The sequence below is a fragment of the Falco naumanni genome, chromosome 4 (genome assembly GCF_017639655.2).
Source record: "Falco naumanni isolate bFalNau1 chromosome 4, bFalNau1.pat, whole genome shotgun sequence".
NCBI lineage: Eukaryota > Metazoa > Chordata > Aves > Falconiformes > Falconidae > Falco > Falco naumanni.
The window spans coordinates 99,075,007-99,093,867 of NC_054057.1; the positions used below are offsets into that span (position 1 = coordinate 99,075,007).

An 18,861-nucleotide genomic window follows, 5' to 3' on the forward strand; every position below is an offset into this window, starting at 1 on the left:
CAGAATGTTTCTGTGGTAGAAAAACTTGTTTTGCTGTACAACTCCCAGAGGAAACGAGGGTGAGCAGGGTAACATAGAATTGGCGTATTTGGCATTAAAATAAACATTGTACATTTCAGATGAATGGGTGTTTCCAGAAAGTTTCGCTGAGAGGGTTCAGTTGGATGGGAGTGAGCAGTTCGTAGCTACTGAGGCATCAGCCTGCTGTAATTCAGCCTCACCACAGAACGCTTCGGTTGAACATCACAGCAGTGAAACAGGTGATCACCAAGCGGATAATAAAGAGATTTTCACATTTTCATCAAGACCTCGATCAGCTCCTCATGGGAAGTCTCCAAATGTGTCACCAGAATGTTGCATTTTCCCTTTGGATTTGAAGCAAGACAGTAATGGAGTACATGGGAGAACCCAGATTGAAGATGACTTTCAAGGAACTGACAGTAGTGAAGAGGTAAGCCACTTTGTACATGTAATTCTTGATAAAGTAGTCTTCATCCTAAAACTCCTAGGATGAGATTCTGTCTTCAAGCTAGACAGAGGGGATAAATCATCTTTTCCCCATGTACCTACAGGTAGATTTGTCTTTGTCAGGTTGCTGTGTATAACTGGATATAGGAGTGAAAGTTCAGGTGTACCCTCTGAAACAAGCGGACGAAAGAAACCTCTCTGTCAGCCCCTGCGCTAACAGAGATGTGAGTATTGTGCATCATTACAACAAAAAAGATTTTAGGAAAGCCTTCATCATATATTTGAGGGAGATGTAAGTCTTTTATGGTGGAGCAAGAGTGCAGTAAATAAGGCTTCATTGTGCCTTTTAAGACTGTGAGCAGGGACTGATTTGCTCACCAACATTGTCAGAAATGAATTAAGAAATCTTGGCTTTTTAACATCACTTGATGATTGGTATTTCTGCTTTATATCCTGTCTGAGCTGTGTCAGCATCACCAACTTTAATTCTTTTGCAGTGTGGAAATCTTTCAGCAATAAAATTAATGACAGAAAAGAAATACATCTTTTTTTTAACAAATGTTTCAGCTGATACTATATAGAAATTCAAGAAATTGTCAATGCAATGAATACTTGCATTGTGTCATTACAGTAACTGCTGAAAGTCACTACCTTTATGAGCATTCTAGAGTATTTCATTTTTAATTATATATTTCTTAGCATTCTAATCTGTTGCTCATAGATGAGAAAATGCAACCAAGTTACATAACAGCAAAATATCAGATACTGCTCTATATTCTCTATTTCTGAGAAACCAAATTGCCAATGCTAATTATAATAAATAAAGATTTTCTCACTTTTTTTTCTGTAATTGTGGGGGGAGTCCTATTATTTATTGACTTAAAACCTTAAGACTTTGTTATTTCATACAAAGTTCCAGAATTTCAGAATTAAATCAGGTTTTGTCAAGCTAATAGTTCATGAGCAGTGCTATATGGGATGCACGTCTGAAGATGTAAAATTGTTGGGATTACAAAGAATTTGTCTGTTATGCTCATGAAAAGCCAGAGAGGTTACTGTAGAAATTAAGGAAATATTTCCATAACATAAGAATTATGGAAACTTTCTAGCACTGTCATTTAGTCAATTTCAGAAGTTTCCAATTTGATTGCCTTTTTTTTTTTTTTTTTTTGGGGGGGGGAGGGGCGGAGCAGAAGCAGAGGTGGCAGGGAGAGGGATATTTGTGAAAGTCCTTTGTAAAGATACATCTCCAAAGCAGTGTAAAAATGGCAAACGAAAAGTTCTGAACAAATAGTAAAGGCTGTGCTGTGCTAAGTGAGTAAAAATAAAAGTATCTTTCAAAACACAGTGCATACTTAGCTGATGAACTATAAAGCAAGACAAATTTATATAAATTAATCAAAAGTGAAATTAATCATTAAATTTTGCTGGTACTTAAGCTTTTATTGAGGAAAATAGCTAACCTTCTGTGCCATCATCCTACATGGATCCCACAGGGATCCAGTGTCAAGTACAGAAAGAGAAAGAAACCAGTAGCCAAGTACTCCTGCTTTTGCAGCAGCAGAACATTGAGGCACAACATTAACGGCCATTCTAGAGGTGCAAGAGTGACTTGATAGAGGATGCCCATCTTCTTTAAAAAGATTTAAGGTATTATATAAACTATAAACATTTCTTCAACCCAGAGTGTGCTAGGGAACGGCTTTTGTTTCATTCATTATCTTTGGATGCAAACTGCACTAAATAGTATCAGCACTGCAGCTGGAGATGCATTAGACTTACAAAGCTAGAAGATATAATAAACAAATTTACAGCATGCTAACAAATTATCAGGAAGTTTTTTTCTCCATCTACTACCTTAGTAATTCATAGTTAAGCCTTTCTCTCAATGTGAAAGAAGTCACTGAACCAACAAATTACTTAGCAGTCACATTTTGCCCATATTCATCCTCTTCCTTCTACAGGTACATTCTGTATTGCTTCTTGAAGTCAGCTTTATACTGCTAGTCTGGATACACATTTAATATTCAGATTGCTCTACTTTGCATTATTGAAGTAAACTAGAAAACAGTTTTATTTCACATACTGAAAATACAGAAAAGAAGATCCTGGAAAAGCTGTGATAGCTGAACATAGGACTGCTAACTTAATAGTATCCACTGTAGCACAGTTTAAGGTATCTTTGCAAAATTACCAAAATTCTTTAGCCCAGCCATAACATGTTTTCCACTTCACATATTTGACAAAATATTTATTTGACTTAAGTTACGCTGAATCTTGCAGTACTTTTTAAAATTACATGTTAATCTTACATGCTGAAATAACTACATTGTTACAGGGTTTCACACTATTATTGTTTCTCATGATCGTTGTATTACAGCTTTCACTGAAATTCAAATAGATTATTTTTGTGTATAACACATGGATGTGTACACGCTCTTGAACTGTATCAAATAAGATGGGTGTCTCAACCTACAGTTTAAGTAATCGCATGTGAACATAATTGCCTTTCTCCTGGAAAATATAAGTAAGACGTAGTTTTAGTTAAAAAATATATATATATATATCTTTGTAGTTTAAATGTCTCGGACTGGTAAAAAGTCCAAAATTTCCAAAAGTTTTCTTTGGGATTTTTTCTGTCACTGCATCATGAATTAAAGATCACAGTTTAAGGGGCTAAATCCCAGTTTCATCCTAGTCTACATTTGAAGTCAGTGGAGCTGCAAAGGAGAATTGTGTACCTTTTTACTAAATCCATGGAAAATCAGTAATAGCCACCAAAAATATTTACTCAATTGTAAAATACAAGAGACAGGTTCTGCATCAGAATAAATTCAAATAAGTGAACATTGACTCTATGTTGCATATACTGAGAGCCGTAAGATACACACATTAACCATGCTAGAATTTTGTGGCTTGCTTAACTTTTGGTTTTTGGGGAGGAAATATTTCAGCTTGCAAACTGAAAACAGCAAGTATTTATAAATTCCTTTTAGTGGTTACTAATTAGTCACTGAAGTAATTCGGTGCTGTTATTCAACTATCAGAGTCAAATAATAAGTAAAGGATTAAAATTGTTGCGTCTTTTGGAACTGTTCTCCATTAAGTGACTTGTTTTGTAATTATATCAACGTCCACGCTTTCAGCTCAGATTTTTTTAGAGACTTTGTATAATTAAACTTCTCATGGCAGCATTTATGGATTCTGTCAAACCCAGAGCAAAACCAAGAACTCCTGCTGATGGCAAGTGTTGTGCCTGTGGCAGGTATGACCACATAGTGCTGTCGAAAATGCTGATTTAAATGTAACAATCAAGTTCATCGCTGAAGCCTTCAGTAAAGGAATTGAGAATCTTTCTGTCTTTATGCAATTCAAAGAATAAAGGAATAAAATTAAGTAAGGTAATGTACCCTTACATGATAGGTAATTTCACTCTGATATGTCTGATAGCATTAAAGCTCGGTGTACAAAGGGACTATGTCCCATCTGCTCCTAGTAGGTGGCCCTCTGAAGTTATTACAATGATGGTCTTAAAATTACAACCCAGTAAGAGCAATCAGCTTTATGTATCCAGAACTGCCCATCTGCATGTTCTTTCAAGGAATACAATACGTCAGTGGAAGTGCTCGTTCTTCAGGAAAATCATTCTCATCTTCAGTTTACATATGCTGCACTACAGTTAATCAAGCAAACTTTATTGATGTTCGCGGCACCATTTCACAATTTGGTATTTAACAAATTATTCTAGAACCTAAATCTGTACGGCTGAACAGAGATGGAAGGGTGGGAGGAATGTAAGCTTCAGATAAATCAGTTACTCTTTCATCTCTAATGGGGGAGGGGGGGGGGGAATACAGTGTTTTCTTTAGCAATCTTTCATCTTAGTTTAACCTAACTTAATATGGGTTTCCAGCACAGATTTTAAGATCACTTACGGCAAATAACAATCCCTTAAAAAAAGGGAAATACAGATTTGTGTTTCAAGGAAATTACTAAGTGAGGGAATAGAACTATAAATTTCTAAAATGTGTATCATTAATAAAATTGAAGTATTATTTCTGGAATGTGCATTTCATTCTGTGTAATCCAGTCCTGGACTCGGTGCAGTCAGTAACAAACTCGGATCACTTTCATTTGCAGTAGGGCTGCACCTTGAGGACCGCTCTGTGAGAGGCATGATGAAGATGTTAACTGAGTGTCTTACCGAATCTTACAATAGATCCTGCCTTAGGTCCAATGTGGTCACATACGGCAGAGGACCAGCATGATGAGATGAAGATGAGGCCTCTCTCATCCTTTCTTCTTTGACAATAAGAACGTTGAGGCAAACACGAGATGTGCTTCCCCATTATCATTTCTTCCATGTGTTCAGATTTGCTGTTTGTTGTTGAGATGGGCTGAATGAACGCTTGAATCATGGGGTATTTTGCAGAGACATTGTTAGAAATATGAACATAAGGTTAACAAATGAACCTCCAAAATTCTTAAATTATATTCAGATAGTACTGAGTATGATATTGAATGATATTACCAGAGGTGAGAGAAGTTATCTGGCAGGACTTGTTCCTCTGTGCTTAAGTTGGAGATGTGATGTGAAAGTATGGGATATTAATAATTCAATGGGAAGACATCGCTGTCATGGACTTTTTGCTTGCTTTTTTTATTTATTTGAGATTTAAGAATATGTTTATGGTATACTCAATGAAGTTGCCAGGAAGGGCAACAGGTTTTCAGAAACCTTGCAAGTTTAGAGTTAGGCAGCAGAGATTAAAGAACCATTTTGAAATGTTAAGGTTATGTAGCACTGTATTGTGTGATGCTGAGAGGGAATCACTTTTGCTTTATTTCCTAAATTTAGGATGACAGCAATGAATTAATCCAGGGTACTGAAAACCTTGAGATCAGCCACAGCAGGCAAGGAACATCTGATTCAGCAGTTCTTAAAGAGATCCCATTACAGAGCATGTCATGGAGAAACGAATACTGGAAGAATAAAGGACACGGCAAACAAAACCTTGAAGACACCATCTTACCAAAACCAAAGAGTTCCACTGTGAGAAAAACAGATTCTATTAGCTCTCAGAGAAGCTTAAAGCCTACCCTTTCTCTTTCTCCAACTGGAAGTAAATCTGAATTCTTTAAGGTAATTCCAAATCAATCTGAAAAAACTGAAAGATATGAAGGAGCTTCTGGTCAATTAAAAAGATCCATCAGTAAAGAGTCTTTCAAGAAAATCTCAAGAGAAAGCTCATGTCTGACAACACAGACTTCTGTAAGTGATTTTTACTTTGAAATTAAACTATTAGATTGTATAGAGAAGCTATATTAGATATATCCATATGAAGTAAGAAATAATAACGTTTTTCATGCAAATATATTCTGGTTTCATCAGGACAGTATTTACTGAGCTCCATCTGTTGAAAGTTGATTTTGTAGTTTTTTGTGACACACAAAATAGTACTCCAAATAAAACAGAAATCGCAGAGGTTTATAGATGAAAAGAGGTGTCATTGAGCAACTCAGACTTTGGAAATATGAGTTATAAAATAGTTTTGGGCTGAAATATTATGAAGGAAAATAGAGATACTTTCAACTGATATATTAATGAGTGACCTTGTAAAGAGCTTTAATCTAGGTACTTCATAATCTCTCTGCGACAGCCCTGAAAAATAATAAATTATGTGATTGAGGGCCAGCAGTAAGGCTGTGTCAGAGGCTAAATTGCCAGGCTACTAAAGGAATTGTTACATTCACCACAGTGGTATTTGATTCCTACTTTTTTCTTCCTGTGTTCTCCGTATGAAAACATGCAGTAATTCAAAGAAGTTTGTCTGAAGCTAATTATGTTCTTAAATATTTCCTAATAGCTAATTTCTGTCTTTTCCATTTATAATGATGTGCTTTGAATTGTACTTTGAATCAGGAATTGGAGCTTAAGAATCAGCTGTATTCTGTAAATCACAAATGAGACAGTATGTTACCGTTCCATGGTTTTGGATAGAATTTTTTTGGACTTACAATTACTGCAGATCTATATCTTTTAACATGTGACCTCTTCTCTAAATGTGTTATGAGTAGATTAGATTTATTCCTGAGCATCTGAGAGTGGAACAGGCCAAACATCTTCCTCAGGCTTCAGAGATCTATTTTTCAAACATCATAGATACATAACCATGATCTTATGATCTTATTATCTTATTATCTTACTATGATCTTATGATCAAAGACTTACATAGCCATAATGTTCTGTCCAGCAGCCATCAGTTGTAGGTGGCTTGGGAAAAAACAGTGCAAGGACAGAGGAAGCATCCAGTGATACTTCACCAGCATGCCCTGCAGGCTTCCTGCCAGTGGTCGTAGCTTAGCAATGTCATCCCTGAAAGGTGTTGTCTTTGTGGTGAATAACTGGTGGTAGAATTCTTTTCTACAGATGTGTGTAGTTGCTTCTTGTATCTATATGGCTTTTGCCTTGTGATAGTGAATTTCAGAGATTAACTATTCTTCGGGGGAAAAGAATACATTATCTCCTTTTATTCAGTGCACTGTCTCATTCCTGGTGCTTTCTCATTCTTTCGTTTGTTGTAAGAAACAATACATAATATTTTTTTCTTAATTATCGTTCTCACCTATGCCACTATTTGAAGGCTATGTATTGTATTCCTCCACAATTGTCTTTTCTACAGGCCAAGGAGGTTTATGGTATTTAGTCCACAGACCGATGTTTTACGAAAAAAATCAGTGTTTAATGCAGTGATCAACTTTATCCTGTAGAACATAGCTAAATGTAGACTACCTAGCTGGTTTACGATTAAATTTTTTAAGTGTTCAATATATTTTACAACAACTTTGTGGTATTTTATTTTAAAAGATGAAGGAAAAGAGCTATCATGTTTCCTCTGCTTGATAAGTAGTTGATTACTAAATTAGACAGTAGGGTTATTACCATACAGCACTTGTAGCTGTAAATGTACTGCACATGTAATTTGCTGCTTGTATTTTTTGCAAGGACAAAGCCTATTATCAATGTGTAGAAACTCAAGAGTTGCAGACGTTGTTTTATTGTTACAAAATATAAATGAAAGTATCTGGCAGATTTAGCTTTTATACTTGATTTGACCAAGTAATAAAGTTTTCCCATCCATAACCCTTTCCTTGGAATTCTTTGATACTTCTTTTTGTTCTAGACCACACTTAAAATTTTAAGCCAAATTTGAGTGCCACTGACTGTCTTTCAAACAGTGGTTGTTTATATTAGAAAGTATGTTAGGTGAGCACTTATTTTATATTACGGATTTTTGTATTATAAGTAGCACGTATTAGAATAAAGTCAAATACCTATTTTTATTAGTTTTTTTTAAGAATGTTTCCAATGATTTTGAAATTAATATAATAAGCTATTTGAATATGGCTTTTTTCTGACCTCTGACATACGTAAAGCTTTTTTGTATCTTATGGAGCAGTTCTGCAGGAAGAAACTTGTATTGTAAGTCCCCACAAGTTTCAAGAAAAGAAGTGCTGATACATAATATTGTTAACTACAGTGAGACAATACTAGATTTTTTTGTTGTTGGCAGTGGGCATGTAATTCTTTTATTTCTGTTTTGAAACACCATTCATTGTTTTAAGACTTACTTATGAAAAGAATAGCTTTGCATGAAAGGGTATTAGAGAGAGTTTACAGAGAAGTAGTCTCTTCTAATCTGCTCATACGGAGGACTGGTAAAGAAAAAAAATGCTTAACCAACTCTTCCTGCAATCAATTTGCTAACTACTTAATACACTTTAAGGACCTGGTTGCTTGCAATGTTTTATTCATGTTTTAATAGAGTTCTCTATTATTAAGTTCAAATATTTTTAATTAAGAAAGAAGTACAGCCCTCTGGGTAATATTGCAAGCATGTAGATAGCTGGTAATTAAAGTTTTCCGCACGTATAACTACATTCAAACAATTCTGAATAAATAATTTGAACCTAGAAGAATGCAAATGTCATTATATATATATATAAAAAAAAATCTCTTAAACAACAGGTTTTGTCAATCTAGCAAAAGTTTTAAGCGCTTAATAAAAATACTTTATGATAAGGAAGGATATACAAAAAGCTAGATAAGCTTTTAATTACTAAATGAAATACTAATTTTAGACAAATTTATGAGTATTGCAAAATTACTTCTTATATCAAAAGTTTCTCCTCAATTACAAAGTGAACTTAATTTCAAATTTAGCTACCAAATTCTGTCTTTGAGAAGTGGCTAAGACAATATAAAATTTGTGAAGAGGCTTTTTTGTAATAGTCATCTGAAGCTACAGAACAAGTAGTCCAAACTATTTCTCCATTATTACAAGGAGTTTATTGTACAGGATGGTTAGCACAGAAAATTGTCATGACATCTATTCTCCTTTCTGAGTATGGTATTTCTGGAGTGAGACCATTACAAGAGAGGAAAAAAAAAAGAAAGAGAGATTGACAATCTGAAATAAGCTGGAGGGGGAAAAAACAGCAAATGTTTTGAATTGTTTTGTAAAAATTCCAAAAATCTGTGCATCTTTCTTCATAGAAGTAAAGGAAAAGACAGCAGGTTTGGGCAATGTTTTGGCTGTATTAAAAAGAGAATAAGAAAAACATTCTTTCTATCTTTAGTGCTTTTATTCTGCATAGCCCTAGTTCATGCTGTCGGTTTAATGACTGCATGCCAAATGCTTCTTATATGAAGCAAGAAAGATAAGCCAAAAGCTTCTCTTATAATAATCAAATAAATGCAGAAGATTTCTCTATAGCAAAATTAACAGGAAATCAGCATCTTCAGTAAGATCAATAACAGTTATAGTAGCTGTAGATCTGGTAGAGTGCTAATATATTGGAGCAAAGCAGACTTTCCAGATATAAAATAGCAAGTTTCATATGAAGTGAACAAATAACGAATAGTAACTGAGCTAATAACATATGTTCAGTAAGGATCTAGAGAAAACGTCATGTATTAATTCAGGATTAAAAATGGTAATAATAATCTCACTATTCGGGAATGAAACTTGCGCCTCAAAAGCCAGAGGTAAAAAAGGGGTGACAGCTGTGCTAACAGCTTCTGTCATCTTCCTATACCATGTACAAAGTGGCAGACTCCATTTATCTGGGCCAAAAAAGTAGCCTCGGAGTACTTGAGGTGATTCCATAGGAAAAATCTTTGCAAAGACATTTGACTTAAGAATTTGAGATACATAGTAAAAAATCAAAAATGTTTGTAGTAGGCTGAAGAATTTATTGTCTTTTTTCACAAAGATTTGCATATTTTCACATGCAGCTGTTTCTATGTGAGTGCCCTTCAGTCATAAATCCTTTTTTATGTGATAGATTTACCTGCTGATTGTCAGCTTGTAGGCACACTTCCCATCAAAGGTGGTTTACTTTGTTATTTCAGTGCTAATTTTCTTTTTGACTGGTTGTTTGCAATAGCTGGCTTTAAGTGAAATCTAATATCATGGTAGTCAGAATGAAACATCAGAAATCTATGATGGAGTTGCTACTCTCAAAAACTTAATGTTGAGCAGCAGTCTTTACTGAGTGGTACTTAATTTCTTAACTAGAATGAAAAAAGGAAATGTTATTCTACATACTATTGCGACAGTAGCTGTTGATTGCTTTCATGGCACCCATGAGGAAATAAAAATATTCTACATTTTTTATTCTAAAACTATTTTTGCAAATACACGGTAAAGTATTCTAGATCTTGAGGAGAAATCAAGGTTCTGTTCATTGCATGGTGCCATTATGTGTATTATTAAAAGGGAAGGGTTTCTCCATTTGTCCTTGATCCAAAATTCCCTTCCAGTGTGCATCATATTACACACCCTGTACTTGGAGTTCAGCGCTGTGAATGAATCTATGAGCATATCCCCAGTTAAACTTCTGGAAGGGAAATAAGTAATATATTATCCTTCATTGTCTGGCTTTGCTCTGATCCCAGGGACAAAAAAAGCTGGCAGGCAAGGGGGTCAGATGGACAACAATGCTTTTCTGATTCCCAGAATATACAGTTTTTATTAAGGTACATGGAACTCCCTAAAACAGAATAAAGTATTGTGTGTCACCGAATATAACCTCCTTTTTCAGCTGTGTCATACAACCTTTCTAGTGAACATGAGCACTTTGCATGTGAAATACTAAGCAATACGTGTGAAAATCTAGGATATATACATATCTTTCTGCATGATTTCCTTAAAATAAACACATCTATGTCCAATATGTAACATCTTTTGTGGGCTGTATACGTCATACCTTTGTGGAGCTGAATAATAGAACCTATATAATTTTTTATTAAACACTTGCATATATTCCTGAGTGTTTTTAAAAGTGCAGGTTTTGTGTGGCGTCGTAACCTTGAAGGTATTGAACGTTGCTGTTCTGTTTCTCTTCCTAAGATAAAGCTGCAGTTCAGGTTTTCCTGCATCTCAGGTGTGACCAGTTCATGATTACAAGCCACACAGAAGACTGAGACATGTGTCTTGTATACATAGGGAGGAAGCAGAGGAAGTTGTAGTAAGAATTCTAGCGTGTGATATTTCAATGTGTCTTCTGATGGTAAGGTGACTTTTGTACCCCCTAAAGACACTGAATTGTTACACGCTGGATTTCATGGCAGGAAAGGCTGGCGATGTTCATATCACTAGCAGGGCTGACGTGTGTGTGTTCCTGATGTCTTCAGTTACCCTGTACCTCCCCACAGCAAAACAGACTGTGAGATTGCCCCTTCTACCAGGAATATGATAAACTCCTAGTCTAAAAGCACTGTTCTCTTCACTAGAATCAAAGCACTGTCCCTTTTTGGGATACTCTTACATAGCATCTTGCAGCCCACTGGCCGTACTGTAGTCATCTAAAGCCTCTGAAGTCCTGGTCCCTACTTGGATTCACTTTTCAAGCAGAAATACTTTGCAGTTCCATTCAGAACCAAAACTAGAGGCCTTGAGTATTAGACCTGTTCCTTTGTGAAACAGCAGTCTATGTAGGCCCTTTAAAGAAGGGAAAGATCTTCTTAAAGAAGGAGTTCTTTGTACAAAGATGTTGCCACAGCAGGTTGGGTGAACTTAAACAATCTTATCATGAGGTTTTGTGTGAGCTGTGAGTACAAACTCCAAAACACTTCATGTATTTTTTTAGCTTTTGGCCTGTGGATCAAGTTTGATACAACAATTAGAGTTACATTAACAAGTCAATCAATTAGTACAAAGACAAATGAAAATACAGTGATGTTTATTTAAAAATCTATTCACAAGCAAGTTACCAAAATAACTTAAGATTTAGTGCTGACATGTAACTTTCCAGAGAAATTTTATGCTGTGCTTCACAAATAACTAAATGTTATGTTAATGGTGTTTATGATACTGTGATAACTGTGTGATTGGGTTTATTTCAAGATTTGCATTTAATGCTTAAGCAATTTTAGCTGCTGGATTTCTGAACTTCTGAAAGCTTGCTTTTATCTTCTGTTTTTAATTGCATTGGAACAGCAAATTCACCAAACACCCTGGATCCAAACTGTGTCCGTAACTGTGTTTGTGTTCTTCTTCCTTCCTGTAATTATGTGTGGATATGCTTCATCTTCATAGCTGAAGAGAAGTCTGATAACTAGTATTTTCTAGTAAACATTTTGTTTCTCTTTTAGTTTTGTAGCTTCTTGTAGATTCCCCAAGAGATTCTCCAAGGTGTTTGTTTCATTCATAGATTCTGTTCGATGATCCTGTCTAAACTGTTGACTTTTCCATTTTATTTCACAGGAGTATGACTGGAAAAACTACCAGTCAAGTAGACTGAGTTCATCTGAACTACAGATGCTGGCTAGCATGAAGAGACAACAAAATGAAGAACTACAGGGTACTGGGATCTCACATGGGCTGAGCGCATCACAGATAGGTAACTGCAATGTTAGCATAAGTACAAGCAGTGATGACACAGCAACCTGGAACTCTGCTTTCCCACCAGTAAGTCTAAACCCACAGTATTTTCTCTATATGGTTCCTATCGATTCTGAGACTCAGGGGTCTTGCATATTAAAATCTCTTTGAGTAGCTTTGACATTTAAGATATTGTTATCAAATGTTTTTTAGAACTTACCAAGTAAAACACGCAACCAAAACACATGCACTTCCAGCAGGTTTGGTAGTACCACTGTGGATAAAGAATAAATCTGTTATTTATATTCCTTCTTAGAATCCTGAATAATCATGTAGGCTGTACAGCTTGTCACAATAGTGGCTGACAGCCTGCAGGTATGTGATATAGTACTTAAAAATAGTTCTGAAATGAATGAAACCCAGATATACCAGTCAGCAACTGCATTGCAGTGTCGGTAATGGGGAATAATTGCTTCTTACAATGATAAAGTCTCATTACTGGAAAGCTGTTTAAAAGACTGAAGCAGGGGAACAGCGGCAAAAAGCTGAAGTAGTTCTGAGCACTTAGCCAGTGATCCTTCTATATTTTACACCTTGTATCATTATTTTTCCTGGTACAAAGCAGTACAGAATCATGCACAGCTGTGCTATGTGCTATTGTTACAAGAAGCAAAGGAGTATTTGTTACAGTCTACCAAAGAGTATTGACTGTATGAAATAACAGAATAACGTTTCAGCAACTATGTAAAGGTACTTGCAGGAGCTGCTGTAAAACTAGGTAACCTTATACTCTGTATCTCAACAACATCGTCCTTACTTTATTATAGGTGAAACAATAATAAACAATCAGTATGGCTTAAGTAAAGCACACAACACAACTCTTAGAAGCAGATTCATTGTTTGAAAAGTAAACACTGCTGTGTTGCCCCAATATAAAGTATTGTAAATGCTCTAGAATGTTAGGTGCAAGTTGTCTGTAGGGATCTATAGGGCCCAAATACAGACTTGTAGTTGCAATCTTCTGTAGTGAATGACCAGCACAGTGTTGGAACTTCGTGGTACGCTGATAAATGGAGATTTCAAATGAGAAGAGATGGATCAGTGTGTAGGTAATCATAGACATAAGAACTTGGTTTAAAGAGTAATATTTTGCAGGATATCAGAGAAACATTAGTTGGATTTAACTATTTGAGATACATCAACATTACACATTTAGTTGATTTATCTTATTTCCAATACATTTTCTCAGTACTCACTAGACAGACTCAAACATGGTGTAACTGCAAGACTGGACAAACGGAACTCAATTAAATAAAAAGAATAGCAGTCTCATTAATTTTTTAGTAGTTTAATTATAAGGAAATTTATAAGAATATTTAGACACACCTTGTTTGGTTAATACAAATTACATGACTAAAACAAAATGAACTTTTAAAGTAAAATGTGCTGCTCCAGTATTCAGTGAAGCGCAATGTGATTGCAAAGACAATTCTTTGATCTTACTGCCTTGATCAGCTTCTGAAGTTTCAGACTAATGGCATCAGTCTAAAAAATTATCTAGATATAATAGGTTAGTCATTTAAATTGTAATTTAATATAGCTGTAGTTTTCCATAACAGTCCTTTGTCACCATCTTCCTCTACATAGATCAAGTATAAAAGGCAACCAGTCTTTGACAGAGAAATTTTTCAGTTCATTCAGTTGACTGAATGTTGGTGTTTTTTACACATATGGCATTGTCAGGTTTCTCCTCTGCATTTTGCAAGGTGAGCACTGAGGTTTTAATATTTAATGGCAAGAACCTCATTTCCAGGAAGAGATAATTCAGAAAGCAAACCTAATCTTTCTCAGATAAGAACTAACAACTTAGGCCCTAACTACAACAAAGACTGCTGAGATTCAGCTTCCACAAACTTTCCTACCCATGTACCTTTGCCTTTACACAAAGGGACTCTGTACCAGTGCAGTGTTGGTTAGTCCGCAGTATCTATCAATTCACTTGTTATTTTCCTTCCTGAGATAGCTGCCCCAGCACCAGCTATTCATGGTATGAGTTTTTGGAGTATGGACTTCTGTGTTTAACACCGCTTGATGTCACTCTGTTCCAGTATTTGGAAAAATGCAGAGTATTCATGTGAGGGTGGTAATTCATTTTTTAGACCTTTAGTATCTAACAAGGCTATAAACAACATTTATTAGGGAAGGTGACTATTTAATCACCCTGAGTTGTTTTAACACAGAAGCTCTTAAGAGAGTAGTTTGGGGCATTCTTGGAACGGTGGTGTTAACTTTTAGTTTATTTTGATATGTTTGCAACATTTCAGAAGACTTTGAGAGTAGTGATGCTGTGCCAGTATTCAAACAAGTTGCTGAAATGAAATAGTTAATGTAGACCAGTTTGTTATCATTGTCAAATCAGTGAAAAGTCTGGTGTGGGATTCAGTTAACAGAGATTTACAGGGTGGTGATATGGTTAATGATAGTCAAGATCATTTTATAGAAAATACGTTCTGTTCAAAAAATCTAATTTTATTGATGAAGTTACAATTTATAAGGGAACTGCTCAGATGTAACATGCTAAGACCATTGTACATATTTGTTTAAAAACGAGCAAGGTTCCATACTAATAAAGCACACCTTGAAAGAATTTAGAACTGGTCAGCTGACAAGTATCAAAAGCAGTCAGAGGGATGGACTTCATGGTTCATTCAGTTCTAGATCTGATGATGTTCAGTGGTTTCTATTGGTGATGTAATTAAGTAGCCTGTGATATGCATATGATCATGAATTGATCTCATTCTTCCCTCTGGCTTTCAAATCTATGGATCTGGCAGATAATTTCATATAGCTGTTTTCAGTGATTCCCCACGCATAGAATACACATGTGCAGTGAATGTGTTGCTGTATGCACAGGTAGTCATAACTGAATGATCAGAATACAGCACATGCAAAGGTTGCTCCTGCTGGATTGTAGTCTTCTGCCATGCGTGGTCTTGCTGTAAGACCTAAAATTGCAGTATCATAAAATAGTTTGGGTTGGAAGGGAACTTTAAAAGTCACCTAGTCCAACCCCCCTGCAGCGAGCAGAGACATCTTTAACTAGACCAGGTTGCTCAGAGCCATGTCCAACCTGACCTTGAATGTTTCCAGAGACGGAGCATCTACCACCTCTCTGGGCAACCTGTTCCAGCGTTTCACCACCATCACTGTAGAAAAATTTCTTCCTCATATCTAGTTTAAAATCTACCCTCTTTTAGTCTAAAACCATTACCCCTTGTCCTATTGCAACAGGCTCTGTTAAAAGGTTTGTCTTCATCTTTCTTGTGGGCCCCATTTAGGTGCTGAAAGGCTGCAATAAGGTCTTCCTGGAGCCTTCTCTCTTCTCCAACCTGAACAACCCCAACTCTCTCAGCCTGTCTTCATAGGAGAGGTGCTCCAGCCCTCTGATCATTTTTGTGGCCTCCTCTGGGCCTGCTCCAACAGTCCGTGTCTTTCCTCTGCTGAGGACCCCAGAGCTGGACACAGTTCTCCAGGTGGGGTCTCATCAGAGCAGGGTGGAGGGGCAGAATCACCTCCCTCAACCTGCTGGCCATGCTTCTTTTGATGCAGCCCAGGATACGGTTAGCTTTGTGGGCTGCGAGTACACATTGCTGGGTCATGTCCAGCTTTTCATCTGCCAGTACCACCAAGTCCTCTGCAGGGCTGCTGTCAATCCTTTCATCCCCCAGCCTGAGAAAATTCATTGTTTCTTCAGCTTCCAGTTTTTACCAAGAAGTGTTCCTTACATGTATATTTATTCCTTATATATATTATGTAAAAAACATGTAAAATAAAATCAAATTTGGGTTTATGTCTCTGATCTTTAGTACCACCGTCATTTGAGTCAAGAGTATTTGCATGCAAATGATCAATCTTCCCAAAATCAGATGTACAAACTGTGGAAGAGTTCATATACATATATATCTATAGCAGTCTTGCAGTTGTGCAGGCAAATGATTTTAGCAGTGCAGTCTATAGAAAAGAAACAAAAGTAATCCTCATATTGTAGTTTCAGAAATGAAAGACAGCTTGAAATTCTTGTCATTATTAAACTTTCATCCTTACATGTGTTTCCAGGTTGTATCTTTCTGATTATTTACATCAGTAGTATCTATTGCCTTCTCTTATGTTCTTCAAAGATAAGTAAGGAGTATTTTTATTCCAAATTTTCGTTCATTTTGTACATTTTTTTTCCCTTAGTGGAATCTATGGCAACAGCACCACCAGAAGGCAGCTTTTTATGTGTCTTTCATTTTGAAATACCTATGATGTTTTGCAAGGCAGGGCAGGATATAATCATGCTAGATAGTGAACTTATGTATCAAAGTAATATTTTATATATAAAACACATTTTTTGTGAGGTTTGGGGTTTTTTTCATCACTTGCCTTTGTTAGTCTGATTTCCAGATTCATTGAAAATCTCATGTTACTAATGAATCTAAGAAGCCCTTCTGAATATAAAGGCACATAGATCAATCATATTGCTAAGTTGTGGTTGGAACAGATGTCCTTAAACAACCATAAAATACAAAAAACATATAAAATACTAAAGCTGTATTTTTATATCCTATGATAGTTTACCAAGAACTGAATATATGCTGTCAGGAGAAATCATTGACATGTAAGTTGTTTAGCAGCTGCTGTAAACTATGACAGCCAAAAAGGAATAAAATAGCTTTGAATATTATACATTACCCAGCATAGCTATCCGTTATAAATATGAAAAACTTCTACTTTAAAATTAATTTATTTCAAAGGAGAATTGTAAACCCTTGTAAAATGTGCATGGGGCATAGTTCCAAATCAATAATATGGGTATGTAGAACTAGGTATTTTAAAATACTTTATTTGACCATCTTACTTGAATGTTTTCTTCTATCTTGAGGTCTATGAAATTCCATGTTAGCTTTGCAACAATATGAAAGAGACAGTTCTGTGGATTGCGGGGTATAAGGTGAAGTGTATACCCACACATATACACATTATCCAAGAAAATCTGCAAGGTTTGCAAAATATTCTTGCTTCAATGCCTTGCTTTATTCTAGAGATCCAGTTAAGACCTTCCTGCCCTGTCAGGGAAGTGGCCTGTTCAGCTTCAGCTGTTTCTACAGTTCAGACACCACTTTAGATATAACACAAAAATTTTGGAGAAAGGTCATATGTAAGAGAATTCAGCATATGGTCCCTGATTCTTAGTCAGAAATGCAAAGGAGAAGGAAGGTTCCTCTGGACTGCTGGTTGATATATCATAGAAGCTTGTACGGGTATAATACTTCATTAGCAGAATCCAAAATATGCTCACCACTAAGCACTAACTTTCAAGTAAGGAGTACTCACAGAGAAGAAAGACTTCTTGTTCCCCAAGCAACTTTCTAAATATAAATTCAGTCACATAAGACTTGATCTGCAAAATATTTGGAAGATTACTTCCAGGTTCATACCCAATTTGTGGAAGGTCTTCTGGCCTCCTTTGTGATGTTTCAGAAAAGAAAGCCACTTAACACAAAAATGGTCTGGCAGAACTGAAGTCTGACAGACAAGAGGAGTGATATTTAAACCCAGAATTATTCCAACTGAGAGCTCAGTTTGACAACCCCTGGAGGGATCTGTTCACATCAAGTCAAATTGCAAAACTGAGGCAGACTATTCTTTACTATGAAATGAGACTAAAAATTATTTAGACAGATATTCTGGTTCATAGACTGACTAATTCACTTTCTGTCTCATCCTCAGTCTTCCACTAGCCATCATCTGGGAATTGCACTATCCACCACCAGGCAGTGACTCATATTTGGCAGTAATTAGGATGTCATTCATCCTCAACATATATTTTACAACATGCCTCCCCACTTCCTGAAACCATGAGAACATAGTCATTTTTATATTGATTTCCATAAAAAAAACTGCTTTCATAATGCTTAATATTTATTTTTAGCCTTTCATGTAATAAATTGTAGAAGTAATGTTAATGTAAACTTGTATTTTCACTTCTTTTGCATTTGCTTCAGTGATTTCTTTAGAACTGGTTTTGGGGGGTGTGAAAAGGGTCTTTTCTGGAAGCGCTACATACATACTGAGAGCAAATTTATTTCTGAATTTTAGAATTCTTGAATTTTTATACCAGTTTATGAATATTGATCTATCTTGCAAATAACTGGGTTTAATGCCATAAGCCAAATGTATTTTTAAATCTTTGAGGCACGCTTTGAAGACAGGGGAAACTCTTTTGTCTGAATGTTCATGCAGTCCACCATTAGCTACCCACGAACAGCTTAATCCAGGTTTCAAATTGGCAGTGCCATAGAGAATTATACATGCTTCTGCAAACTTCATTCAGGACTGCTAAGATCATGGTGCTTCTGAGGAGAGAGGAACCCTGCCTGCCAGCCCAGTATCTCTGGCTCAGTGTTGTCGAGTCTTAAGACCAGCTGGTTCTGCACAGATCCTGCTGAGTTCCTGCACCACG

The 18,861-nt window shown here is 36.0% G+C and overlaps 1 protein-coding gene across 2 annotated transcripts in view; it reads left to right on the forward strand.

Annotated features, from left to right (window-relative positions):
* CFAP20DC (CFAP20 domain containing) overlaps positions 1-18,861 on the forward strand; it is an 84,247-nt gene that overhangs the window by 45,923 nt on the left and 19,463 nt on the right. For both annotated transcript variants that reach the window (XM_040593450.1, XM_040593451.1), the window contains exons 12-14: positions 120-451; positions 5,327-5,740; positions 12,240-12,443. In XM_040593450.1, the coding sequence (XP_040449384.1) occupies positions 120-451; positions 5,327-5,740; positions 12,240-12,443 (950 nt within the window). The remainder of the gene's footprint in view (positions 1-119; positions 452-5,326; positions 5,741-12,239; positions 12,444-18,861) is intronic.